Source organism: Bufo gargarizans, chromosome 5 (assembly GCF_014858855.1).
Source record: "Bufo gargarizans isolate SCDJY-AF-19 chromosome 5, ASM1485885v1, whole genome shotgun sequence".
Taxonomy (NCBI): Eukaryota; Metazoa; Chordata; class Amphibia; order Anura; family Bufonidae; genus Bufo; species Bufo gargarizans.
Window position 1 is genome coordinate 400,762,080 of NC_058084.1, and position 13,536 is coordinate 400,775,615.

Here is a 13,536-nt window from a genome sequence, read left to right on the forward strand (position 1 = left end):
GTATGTTCGTATTTTCGTTCCGCAAAAAAAAAGAACATGTCCTATTATTGTCCGCATTACGGACAAGGATAGGACTGTTCTATTAGGGGCCAGCTGTTCCGTTCTGTAAAAAACAAAATGCACACGGATGTCATTCTATTTTTTTAGATCCGTTTTTTGTGGACCGCAAAATAAATACGTTCGTGCATGAGCCCTTATTCTGTGACTAAAAGTGGTTTTGCAGCCTCTGCTCGAACTGTGCAGGAAACTATGGACCTGAATTGCGCTGTTATGTAGGAACTGTTTGGATCAAGGGGTCAGAGTGATAGCGTATCCTGTAAATGAATTGCTAGAGTAATTCAGCAACCAGAAACATTCACCTGATTACTAAGGATGAATGTGAACAGTGAAGCTTGACTTTACACTCCTATTTCTATACTCAACACTGACAAGATGAATAAATCTTAAATGGGGAATTTGTTGTAATGATACTGATGACCTATCCTCAGAATAGGTCATCAATATTAGATTGGGGGGGCGATTCCCAGCTCCCCCGCTACTCAGCTGTTTTGATAGGTCATGACGCTTGTGCGAATGTTGGAGATTTCTTGTTAGGCGCATGGACTGTAGAAAGTCTGCTCCTCACCATAAATTAGGAGCATCCTCCGGCAGCGCTGGGGATATCAAGACTGATGCAGAAAGCGCCAGTCTTGATAACTTTCCCCAAATGTTCAAAATTATTAGATTTGTTGAAAAGAAAAAACTAAAATCTTGCATTGACATAAATATTCAGACCCTTTACTCAGGACTTAGTTGAAGGATCTTTGGCAGCGATTACAGCCTCCAGTCTTCTTGGGTATGATGCCACAAGGTTTGCAAACTTCTCGGTTTTCTGCCATTGCTCTTTGCAGATCCTATGAAGCTCTGTCAGGTTGGACTGTTGGTGGACAGTCATTTTTAGGTCTCTCTAGAGATGGGTTCAAGTCTTGGCTCTGCTTGTCCATAAGCCCCTCTTGTGTTGTCTTGGCTGTGCTTATGCATTGCTTCCACTACAAATGTTAATGTATTTCGAGCACTGTGTATGTCCCATAGACTGTATATGGAGTGGGAGGTTCCCTAGTTACCGTGGCTAGGTAGGGCTGGCTCCACCCTTTCTTCTCAGGGGTGGAAGTGAGTCAGTCTAGTGTTAGCTGTAGATGAGTGAAAAGCTAAAAACTGTGTGGAGCAGAGTTAACATTAGGGATGAGCGAATGGACTTTTATCCCCTCAGAGAACCTGAACTGTATCAGTTCAGGTTTGAGGTTCTGTAGCAGCTCCGGTGTGTATTAAGAGGTTCTGCAGCAGCTCACTTGTGTAGTGTGAGGTTCTGCAGCAGCTGCTGTTACACCAAGAGGCGGGCTTATGCAGTTTGAGCACTGCTCGACACCCCTGGTGCACAGTACAGGCGCCTCCATTGGTTGAAACACGCCCAATCCACTTAGATTGACAACAGTAAAGTTCATGTCTAACATTGAGTTCTCGCCCCAGGGACACTCATACGTGTTCTATATGGTATCTTGTGTCACATTTTCCCACAGATGTTGCAGCTGGGTCTGTGGGTCCTGCACATTCTTAGGTTACTGAAGCTGGTGTCCCAACTGGTCCCATAAATACTCAACTGGCGATAAAGCTGATGACCGGGCAGGCCAAGGAAGTGTTGCAATCACAATCTAGTGGAAACAATCATGAGAAATCCTTGTTGTGTGTGGGTGAGCATTATCCTGCTGAAATATGCTCACTACCGGGCCTTCATACTCGACCCCGACTGTCATTAGATGCCAAACAGAACTAGGATTTGTTGCCAAAGACGATACAGTTCCAGTCCATAGCAGTCCAGGTCTCTGGCTGTCAGGTGGCAACATCTGTCCTTCAAAGGCAGGACATGTAATGGTGGTCGTGACACCACATTTTCTTCTGCTAAGCACCTGGAAATAATCCAGGTATAGAGACAGCAGTGTGTAAAGAAGGTGCCACCTGTGTACAGTATGGATAGTGGACCACAAAATTGTGGGAGCTGCTTGTGCTCAAACAATCCTCTTTACTGGTGGTCTGGTTGGTTCATTTGGAGCAATGTGTGTTTGCTGTCAGATGACCACTGTTCTCAACACCTAGTCAGTGGGAAATTTGTTGAAATGATGTCTTTGAGTCCATTGTAGAGGCTTGTCTACCAGTCAACGATCTCTACCTAAAAGTAGCCTCTGAGAACCTTTTTATAGGGCAGCAAGGGAAACATACAGACCACACTTGTTATCATTTATACATCTGCCTGAGACATAACTGTGTGCGACTTGTCTGACATTTCTGTCTGGGTGCATTATTTTTTTGGTCAATGAGTGCATGCACTGTACTAGATTACAGCAGATGTGGTAATTGATTCAGGGATTTATGCCTACATTTTTGGAGTCAGGAAGGAATATTTCCCCCTAGTAAAAGGTAGTTGGAGGCTGTCTGAACAGGGTTTTTGCCTTCCTTCAGGATTTAGCTTGGACTTGATGGATCTGTGTGTTTTTTCAACTTTATGAACTATGTAACTATATATTACATTCCTGCACCTTTACTCCTACAAATTTTGCCAAGAATACTGTATTAAGATATAAGCCATCTATGTCTTGTCGTCACAGATTGGCCTCTTACTACACACTACACTGCATATATTGTTGCTTTCCTTCTGCTAATCCCTGCCCCTATCACAGTGATGGCTAACCTCTGTCACTCCAGCTGTGGTGGAACTACAACTCCCAGCCTGCTCCATTCATTTCTATGGAGTTCTAAGAACAGCCAAGCAAGGGTGCATCTTGGGAGTTGTAGTTTTACCACAGTTGGAGTGTCGGAGGTTAGCCATCACAGCCCTATCACATACTGCCCAGTCCCCACAATCACATAGCTTCCATAGAAAATTCATATTAAACATTACACTGACCCAGAATCTCTTAAATCAGGGATGCCCAACCTGCGGCCCTCCAGCTGTTCCAAAACTACAACTCCCAGCATGCCCGGACAGCTTACAGCTATCAGCCTACAGCAGGGCATGATGGGAGTTGTAGTTTTGCAACAGCTGGAGGGCCGCAGGTTGAGCATGCCTGTCTTAAATTATTCGCATCTCCAGCTCAGTATTTCAGTGTTTGGGTTGATGGTTGACACAGTGGCATTTATAACTGTAAAGGCTCATGCACACGACCGTTGTTGTTTTGCGGTCCGTTTTTCATTAATCCGTTGTTCCGTATCTGATGGGTTTTTTTTCCCTCTGATTTAGGCTACATGCACATGACCGTATGTGTTTTGCGGCCCGCAAATTGCAGGTCTGCAAAAAAAAAAAGATGACATCCGTATGCCATCCGTTTTTTTCTTTGCGGATCCATTGTAGCAATGCCTAAAACGGACAAGAATAGGACAGGTTCTATTTTTTTCGCGGGGCTACGGAACAGACATACTGATGCGGACAGCACATAGTGTGCTGTCTGCATTTTAGGTGGACCCATTGAAATGAATGGGTCCGCATCCTATCCGCAAAAAAAACAGAACGGACATGGAAACAACAACGTTCGTGCGCATGTAGCCTTAAGTCCTCTTCCTTTCCATTATTACACAAAACATATCCGTATGGGTTACGTATTTGATCTTTTTTTTTGTGGATCGTATACAGAAACAGTAACTTATTAATCACCAAACACATGAGCAATATGGGCTGGGCATAGCATTTCTACAGTATGGATCCGCAAAATACGGATAAAATACGGATGACATATGTTCGTGTGCATGAGCCCTTAGTTTGTGGAAAAAGGGGATGTGGAAGTTAGCTTTTTTTAAACAAAAAAATACAAAACTATTCTAGCAGAATCTAACACTAATCCACAAAAAAGGACAAATACAAAGGTGTCCAATCTCTGGGCAGTTGCTTTTTGGAAAATGACTGTGATAAAAATACAAGAGTATTTCCAGGCAAAGTTCTCACAAATTACAAAAGTATCGCATAAAATTAAGCCAAGGGCTAAATGTGAGACTTTGGCTCTTTCAAGGTGGCACGTTGACAAGGATTAAACATTAATTTCTGTCTGTCTCAATGAAGCATTTCACTCCACTCTGAATCGGATGACAATGACGGACTTTGGGGAAATCCTAAAACATGTTGGAGAATTTGGTCGCTTTCAGAAATGTTTGGTCCTTATGTTGTGTTTCCTTAGTGTGTTTAATGCGTTCCACATGTTTGGGCAGGTGTTTATGGGAATCTCTGTGCCTCACCACTGCAATACCAACTGGATCCTGGAGAAAAACCCAAATCTAACTGAGGACTACCAGCTGAATTTAACCATCCCACACAATGAACGTGGAGGCTACGAGCAATGCCTCATGCACACTCCAGTGGATTGGGATATTGAATCCATTGAGAGGTATGGACTAAACAGCACGGAGGAATGCCGGAATGGATGGGTGTACGACACGTCACAGCAAAAGTCCACGCTGGTCACTGAGGTCTGTACACATTTAATCATCACTAGTAAACCTTCTACATTAGATTCTACGGAGATCCTTCGCCTCTACGCGGATTCATAGTTTGCAGCAGCACATTCCTGTTTACACAGGGAGTTCTGCTGCCGACAATGATTTATTGTGCAACATCAAAGATGCTTTCACCAAATGAATGAGCATTTGCTTGTTTATCAGGTGATCGGTGGTATATTTACACAGGCCAATTATCGGTACAAACATTCATTCCTGAAAATGGATCCAATAATTTGCCCAATGATCTGCTTTTGTAAAAGCATCTGTACTTTGCAACAGGATTTTACGTCCAAACTGTGGCACAATTGTGGATCAAAATGTGTTTTCTTGGGTCACATCCCCTATCCTTCTAATCCACATTCTTTCCAATTAAGCCATTTTTTATGGATTTTTCTTAGAGGGAATCTGTCACCTGCTTTTACCATTTTAAGCTGTCACCATCGCTATGTTCACTAAAGTACCTTATTTCCAGCAGTCTTCTTTTTACTTTATTTCGTTTTGTAGTTTTGATATAAAAGCACTTTTATGATATGCTAATGAGGCTCCAAGGTGCCCAGAGGGGCGTTTTTTTCCTTCTCCGGTGCCCAGTGACGCCCCCCTGCAGTGCCCAAGAACGCCTCCTGATTCTTAAATAAGCTCCCACAGCCCGGCAAACGGTTCCGCCCCCTCCCCACGTCATAGTCTACCTTCTAGAAATGCCCCGTCCTTCGGCGGCCAGAAAACTCGCGCAGGCGCAGTACCGCCTGCGGCCTGCGCCTGTGTGATCATCAAGCACCTGAGGGCAACAGCCTCACTGGGCATGCGCCGAGCCCAGTGATGTGACCTGAGCGCTATTGCCCTGAGGAGTTTTCTGGCCGCCGACAGGAAGAAGGACAGGGCATTTCTAGAAGGTAGCTTTTATATCAAAAGGACAAAACGAAATAAAGTAAAAAGAAGACTGCTGGAAATAAGGTACTTTAGTGAACATAGCAATGGTGACAGCTTAAAATGGTAAAAGCAGGTGACAGATTCCCTTTAAACTACATACTCCAAACTGCACCAAAATTTGGTGCAATTTACAACATCTAGGTGCACTCTCATTCATAAATGTAGGCCAATGTTATTTTTATCATATGTCTTACATAGAGAGACATTGACAAATCTATATTGTCACTGTACTATATTGAATATAGTCATTATATATAATGTGCTAAATACTGTATATGATACAATAATACAGGTAATACTGGTCACAGGACAACAAGGTGACTTCTAATCGTAATCATTTATAGTAGGGTTAACATTATTCCTTATACTAAACACATAAACTGCTTCAGAACCTCTTTGTTAAGGGCAGTACCATTGCACCTGAGGCTCAGCTACTTTTCATTCCTGGATACTCCCACCACATGTACTCATGCCTGGCCCTGAAGTCTAGCGCACAGTGTTTGCCGGTATATGGCTGGAGATCGTGCTGCCGTGAGACTTCAGTGCCAGGAGTGAGTACATCTGCACTGCCTGGACCTGTCAGTCAAAGTGCTGGGGTTCTGCCGGGAATGAAAAGAAGCAGAGCCTCTGGTGCAACTAAGGGCAATGGCACCACCCTCGTTTCACTCAGGGGCTAATTAGCATAAAACTAAAAAGCCGATTTCTCAACAGAGGCCACCTATTGAAATACAAAACCATTGCAATGTACTGACAAGTGCGTTTCTCGCATGTAAGATGGATTCATAATGATGAATATGGTGACAGATTTCCTATAAGTCCTTAAAAGCCATTAATATACACAGTTGAGTCACATTATTATGACCAGTAGCTAATGTCCAGAGTAACTGCCATATGCAGCACGGACAGCTGCTAGACGGGCTGGGAGTGACCTGGTAGGTGGTCACAGGTATCTGGAGCAATGATGACTGCAGTACATCCCACAGCTTCTGGAGGAAGTGTGGGGGAGGATCCATAGAGGGAATATATGATCCAGGTGTGGTAAATTAGGGGACCAGGATAGTACTTGGAATTCTTGGTCATGCTCTTCTAACCAATGTTGGACATTTCTAGCCGTGTGACATGTCGCATTGTCTTGATGGAACATTCTATCCGCTCCAGGGAAGACAATCAGCATGTATGGGTGTATGTGCTAGGGGTGGGCGATATAGGCTATATGCAATATAAATTTGTGCCACGATATGGATTTTGTGCATATCGCCTATATCGCCGGACCGCGATATGATCTCGCTCTCGGCGCGCACCATGTTCTCCTGAGCTGGCACAGTGGAGAAGGAGGGAGGCCCTCCCTCCCCACTGTGCGTGGCTGCTGCTGACCACCAATGAGAATAGAGAAGGAGGAGGAGGGGAGGGACTGTGGCCACTGCGCCACCAATGAATGTGCCGGTCATATCCCAGCCCCTATGACTGCACACTGCGATCCGCCGCAATTAACCCCTCAGTTGAGGGGTTAATCGCGCGGATCACAGCGTCCTGTCAGAGGTCGGGTGCTGGGAATGTTCTTCAGTCTCTGCATTTGTGGCAGTGGGCAGTTCAGATCGGAGTCCCAGCAGTATAATGCTGGGGCTCCGATCGGTTACCATGGCAGCCAGGAGTCACGCTACTGAAGTCCTGGCTGCCATGGTATGTTAGTGAGCAGCATTATACTCACGTACGCCGTGGCCGCCGGACACTCCTTCTTCTGTCTGTGCGGCGCATTGCTAATGCTTATAGCATTAGTAATGCGCCGCACAGACCTATGAGAAAAAGGAGCGTCCTGCGGCCACGGCGCACGTGAGTATAATGCTGCTCACTAACATACCATGGCAGCCAGGACTTCAGTAGCGTGACTCCTGGCTGCCATGGTAACCGATCGGAGCCCCAGCATTACACTGCTGGGACTCCGATCGGAACTGCCCACTGCCACCAATGATGGGGGGATGAGGGGGACCCTGTGGCCACTGCCACCAATGATTAATACTGGGGAGGGAGGGATGGGTTTCAGTTACCAGAGGGGGCTGATAAGAGGGAGAGGCTGGAGGGCACATGAGAGGCTGGCTGCCATGGTCAGCTCCCTGCTGTTGTGTGCACAAAGCACAGGGCAGCAGGGAGCGTGCAAAGTCCTATTCACCCTAATAGAGCTCTATTAGGGTGAATATGACAAGGGTTGTAGCCCTTAAGGAGGCTAATCGTTATTAAATAAAAAGTAAAAAAAAAAAAAAAAAAGTTTAAACACCCCACCAGTATAGAAAACAATATATCGCAATATATATTGCATATCGCACATGCTTAAAATTATATTGCAATATAGATTTTAGGCCATATCGCCCACCCCTAGTATGTGCCATGAAAACATTGCCCAGACCATAACGCTGCCACCACCAGCTTGTGCTTTTCCAGCAATGGTTGCAGAATGTTTGTTGTTCTCTGATGTTTCGCGCATGACACGTCAACGTCTATCCGCTCAATGAAGCAGATAACGTGACTCATCTGAAGAGGCAACACTTAGTGGAAATCCAATTCCAATACTGCTGTGAAAATTAAAGCCTTTTCTGCAGATGTAACTTCATTAGCAGGAGGTGCAGTGGCCATCCGTCTGCTTTGGAGTACCCTATGCAGAGGGGCTCGCTGGACTGTTGTTTTTGACACACATCTGGTAGCCGCCTGGTTTATTTTGGTGGTGAGCTGCTTCACTGTAGCTCATGAGTCCGCCCTTGCGCACCTTCATAGCCAGTGTTCTCCTCTCACATCAATAGCACGTGGTTCTCTGCAGTTTCCATGTCACTTATTCGCAGTGGTGCCATTTCTCCACTCACGATACACTTTTACCACAGCAGCACATAAAAAGTTCACAAACTGCGCAGTTACAGAAATACCGCCACTCCTGGCCCAAAAGCCAATAATTATCCCTTTTTACAACTCTGATAAATCCCTTTGATCCATGACATCAACGACAGACTATCGCACACCTTACATACCCACCAAGCCAGCTCACCACACGTGACCTCCTTCATGAGCTACGCACTGGTGATGTCGAAAGTGGGAACAGTGGTGTAGCTAGAAATGACTGGGCCCCACAGCATATATTTGAATGCGGCCTCCCTCCCCCAGTAATTTTTTCGCAACCCCTTTCTTTCATGCCACCCCCATTCTTGTGGCTAGTAAAGATCGCTCTCTCAGACCAGGGCCAGCAGCTGTTTCATCCTGTCACTGTATATAATTTAATTGTGTAATACTGTTGAGGGGGCACTGACAAAATATTTTAGTCGTCATCCTCCTGGATGGGCCCCTTTGGGGTCAGGGCCCCAAAGCAACCGCTTCCCCTGCTTCCCCTATAGTTACGCCCCTGGGTGGGAAGTGGTCATAATAATGTGATTGGACAGTGTATGTTTGTAATTAATCACTTCACTATATACTATACGGCATGATAATCTGTCAGAAATTATAAATGTATGTAGAAGTAAAATATTCAGTGTACAGGTTTTGATCACTCATGTTTAGAGGGTACAGTATAATTCATGCTCAATATAATTAGAATATTTTTTGCCATTCAGTTCAACTTGGTGTGTCACAGAAAAGAAGAAACTGAAATTTCTCAGTCCATTTACATGTCAGGACTCCTTATTGGATCCATTATTTTTGGTCCCTTAGGAGATAGGTAAGTTATTATTAGCCGCATGGTAGGTTTGTACAGAACCAACATTTTCTATACTAGATCCTCTAGGTTGTGAATAAGAGTCATGATGAGAAGTGAAAAGTTATTCTGCTTTCATGATATTGCTGACCTGTTTACAGCACAGTATCATCAGATCGGTGGGGGTTGGACTGCCGGCGCCCCTGCTAATCAACTGTTTGAAGGGGCTGTGGTACTCATGCCAGTGCTACATCTTAAATTTTTACCTGCACGCTGTCTAGATTGTAGCGGAGTTGCAGAATAATGACAGCTTCCTCTCCCATTGAAGTTAATGGATGAAAGCTGTAATTACTTTTGCACTGCTGTTACAATGTAGACAGCGTGCAGGTAAACACTGAAGAGGCCGTAGTGCCTGAATTAGTGCCGTGGGCCCTTAACCCACAAAGCTTACATGCGGGGGAGACTAATTGGGGTGGCTTCTAGGTTAAAAAAAGAAAGGAACTCAGCTCTACTTGCTTTAGAGGCTAAATTGACCAGGTTGGTCCGAGTTCACCAACAAACCCCTTCACTTTACCTTCTAAAAGCGATTAGAGATGTTAAACTACAGCTAAATATGTTACTCTCCAACAACACTGAGAAGGCCCTCCGCTGGACAGCTTCCTACTACTATAAATATGCCAACAAACCAGACAAGATGCTAGCTCGAAAACTTAAAGCCAGACAGAAAATCAATCAGGTATTCCAAATTCGCACTAGCTCAGGACAGACCACTTCAAACCCGGACCTTATATACAATACGTTTCACACATTTTATAGAAAACTCTACTCCAACCCTGGAGAGCCTCCTGGATTGAAAGGGGAAGATTTTTTATCTTCTATCCCGCTACCAAAACTCACCCCGGAAGCGTCAGCAAGTTTAGGGGTAGATGTTACAGGGGAGGAGGTCGAATTCACAATTAAAAACTTAAAACTGGGTAAAGCCCCTGGTCCTGATGGGTTTTCGGCACTATTTTACAAAAAATTTGCCTCTTCACTAACCCCACGCATTGTCCATTAATGTAATAGTTTATTGAACGTTCCAAGCCCCCGTCAGAGTTCCTATCTGCCAAAATCACGGTTTTAGGCCTCATGCACACAACCGTTTTTTTTTTAAGGTCCGCAAAAACGGGGTCCGTAGGTCCGTGATCCGTGAACGTTTTTTCATCCGTAGGTCTTCCTTGATTTTTGGAGGATCCACGGACATGAAAAAAAAAGTCGTTTTGGCGTCCGCCTGGCCGTGCGGAGCCAAACGGATTCGTCCTGAATTACAATGCAAGTCAATGGGGACGGATCCGTTTGACGTTGACACAATATGGTGCAATTGCAAACGGATCCGTCCCCTATTGACTTTCAATGTTAAGTCAGGAGTCCCTTTTATACCATCGGATCGGAGTTTTCTCCAATCCAATGGTATATTTTAACTTGAAGCGTCCCCATCACCATGGGAACGCCTCCATGTTAGAATATACCATCGGATTTGAGTTAGATCGTGAAACTCAGATCCGACAGTATATTCTAACACAGAGGCGTTCCCATGTTAGAATATACTAAAAGAACTGTGTACATGACTGCCCCCTGCTGCCTGGCAGCAGGGGGCAGACCCCCCTCCCTCCCCTATAGTTAACTCATTGGTGGCCAGTGCTGCTGGACCCCCCTCCCTCCCCTGTAGTTAACTGGCGTCTATTCTAACAATAATACTGCATACGTCATATGTGACACTTCAAGGAGGTGCTTCTCTATAGACAGTGAATAATATATATATATCATCAAGTCATATGATTGGCTTATGCATGCCTCCACAATCTATACACCTCCCTTGGGACACCTGTACAAAGATGAGAAAACAGACCCTTCCCACAGCACAGCTCTTTGCCCCCCCCCCTCTCCAGTCTTGAAACAAAGAGGGGGGTGGGAGGCACTTGAAGAAGAAAAAGTTAACTCATTACAGTCCTAGAGACACATAATATAGAATAAAATTCACACATCTTTAACAGTCCCCCCTTGAATTTTAAGTCTCTCCCTAAACCTAAACATCTGTCCCAATGCTTCGCCTCCTCTTCACCAGCTTCCATGACAAGCCATTCCTAGTGAACAGCCTCCCATGACACTGGATTTGAGCACGGGGAAGTCAGATGATATTTCCCTAATTGCGTTGACATTACATGGGGGAGACTGGAGGTCATCAGTGCTTCTGATTTGAATGGACCGAAGTTTTCATACAATTTTTCCATATTCTTTTGAGTCATGATCAACAGTCACACAAGGGAAAACCAGTCTCAACACTTCCTTGAAATCAATCCAATTATGCTTTTCTTTGAGCTTCACTGTGCTTGTGGTCAACAACACTCGGAATGGACCATCAAACCAGGGTTTTAGGATTTTTCTAACGTGTCTTTTACTACCACCCAATCTCCAGACACAAGTGGGTGGGTTCCTGGTACTTTATCAAAACCTGGAAGTGAAGCAAAAACTCGAAAATGTACTTTAGTCAAATGCTTGTACAAAACTGATCACATAATCTGTCAGACAACCATGTTGCATCTGATGCTGCTGTGGGAAATAAAATCCTATCCTAGGGGCTGACCCAAAAAGGACCTTATAGGGACAAAGGCCTGTCTCACAGTTAGGCGTATACCTTACTAAAAGAGGGCTACCAGCAGGCACTTAAGGCTTAAGTCAATTAAGGCTTTTGAATCTTTAACTTTAGTGTCCCGTTCAGCTCCTTTTCCCTACTCTATTGCTGCTTTGTGGATGGTATGAAGCATGTAAGGCCTGTCCTACACCCAAAACCTTCATCATCTCCTGCATCACTTCATCTGTGAAGTGAACATCTGTGTCACTTTCAATGATCTAAGGTACCCCATACCTGCACACAACTTCGGCCATAATCTTCTTTACTTCTTTGGGTACGGTTTTGGCCATCCTGAAAACAAGTCATCACATATCAATACATACTCATACATGCCCACCTTGGGTAGTTGAAGGTAGTCTGCAACGTTGAAACAGATCCAAAAAGCAAGACGTTTCTTGGGTACCTTAACCACCTTGCCCACATTGTTCTGGGCACAAATCATTTATCCTTGAGTATGTCTGACTGTTACAGTGCTGAACCCTGGGGCGTACCATATGCTACGTACTAAATCACACATAGCAGTTTTTGTCTGGTGCATCACTCCATGGGTTGCCTGTGGCATCGTGGAGTAGAGGGACCTGGGAAGGCAAAGTTTCCCTTCTTATTTGTAGTCCCCCCTTTTCCATCCACCAGTCCCTTTCCTCCTTCCCCATCTGGTTCTGTAAGGTCTTAAGAACTTTCGGGAGACAGGAGGAGTTATTTCAGGGACCTGAACTGTGGCCACTTAAGACAGAGGTCTGCTTAGGTAATTTGGCAGCCATTTTTGCCGCCTGATCTGCCGTGGCTTTCCCCTTTGCCTCCTCTGCATCTGTTTACAGTGGCCTTTCGTTGCTATCATCACCCCTCATGTTAGTGACAAGAGGGCTTCCATCAGAGACCTCACTGCTTCCCCATTTTCAATGGGTTTACCTGAAGCGATCAAGGAGTCTGGCTTTCCATATATAGTCATGGGCTATCCCAAAAGCACACCTGGAATCAGTGCAAATGTTGGCTGTTTTCCCATCTGCATATCTGCAAGCCATCTTCAGAGTCTTTTAGCTCCACTTCTCGAGAAGATATGTGTGGTAGTTCACATTTAATCACCACTGCCCAACCTGTGTAGTACCTGCCATCCTGGCCATACCTCGATCCATCCACAAAGAGCACATGATCTAGGTTACCTAATGGCTTATTTACCAAATCCCACTACCTCTTGTGACATCATCTGCAAACAGTCAGGAGCCTCTTCCTTTGAATCTGGAAGAAAAATTTAAAGTGCTGTGCCCTAACTCTTCCCTTCCCCCTTGGTTCAGAGGCAACAGGGTGGCTGGGTCCAAAGTATTACACCTTTGGAGAGCAACATTGTCAGGCAACAAAATGGAACACTGCATTCTCAAATAACGGGCAACAAAACAATAATTTGGATTGTACGTTCATGAGGATAGATGTAATATTACCATCACTTTGTGGTTCAGAACTATCTCAGAGCTATCATCAAGCATAGCTAGTACAACTACTACAGCTCTGATGCGGAAAGGGGCACCTCTGGCCACGGGATCAAGTCTGACTGAATAATATGCTACGGGGCATTATTGTTGGCCATGCAGTTGGGTGAGGACAGCTGAGTCATGGCCACTCACTTCATAATAATACAATCTAAATGTAATAATCTGATAGGCTCAGGGTGGGGGAACACAAAATTGCCAGTTCTAGGCATAAAAAGCATCTCCACCTCATCTGTGAGGCGGTAGGGACTAAAGGACAAATCAAT

General features: G+C 44.9%; 1 protein-coding gene across 2 annotated transcripts in view; it reads left to right on the plus strand.

Moving 5' to 3' along the window:
* The first annotated feature begins 4,113 nt into the window (after positions 1 to 4,113).
* LOC122938612 (solute carrier family 22 member 13-like) overlaps positions 4,114 to 13,536 on the plus strand; it is a 65,184-nt gene continuing 55,761 nt past the window's right edge. For both annotated transcript variants that reach the window (XM_044294252.1, XM_044294253.1), the window contains exons 1-2: positions 4,114 to 4,488; positions 9,036 to 9,139. In XM_044294252.1, the coding sequence (XP_044150187.1) occupies positions 4,114 to 4,488; positions 9,036 to 9,139 (479 nt within the window). The remainder of the gene's footprint in view (positions 4,489 to 9,035; positions 9,140 to 13,536) is intronic.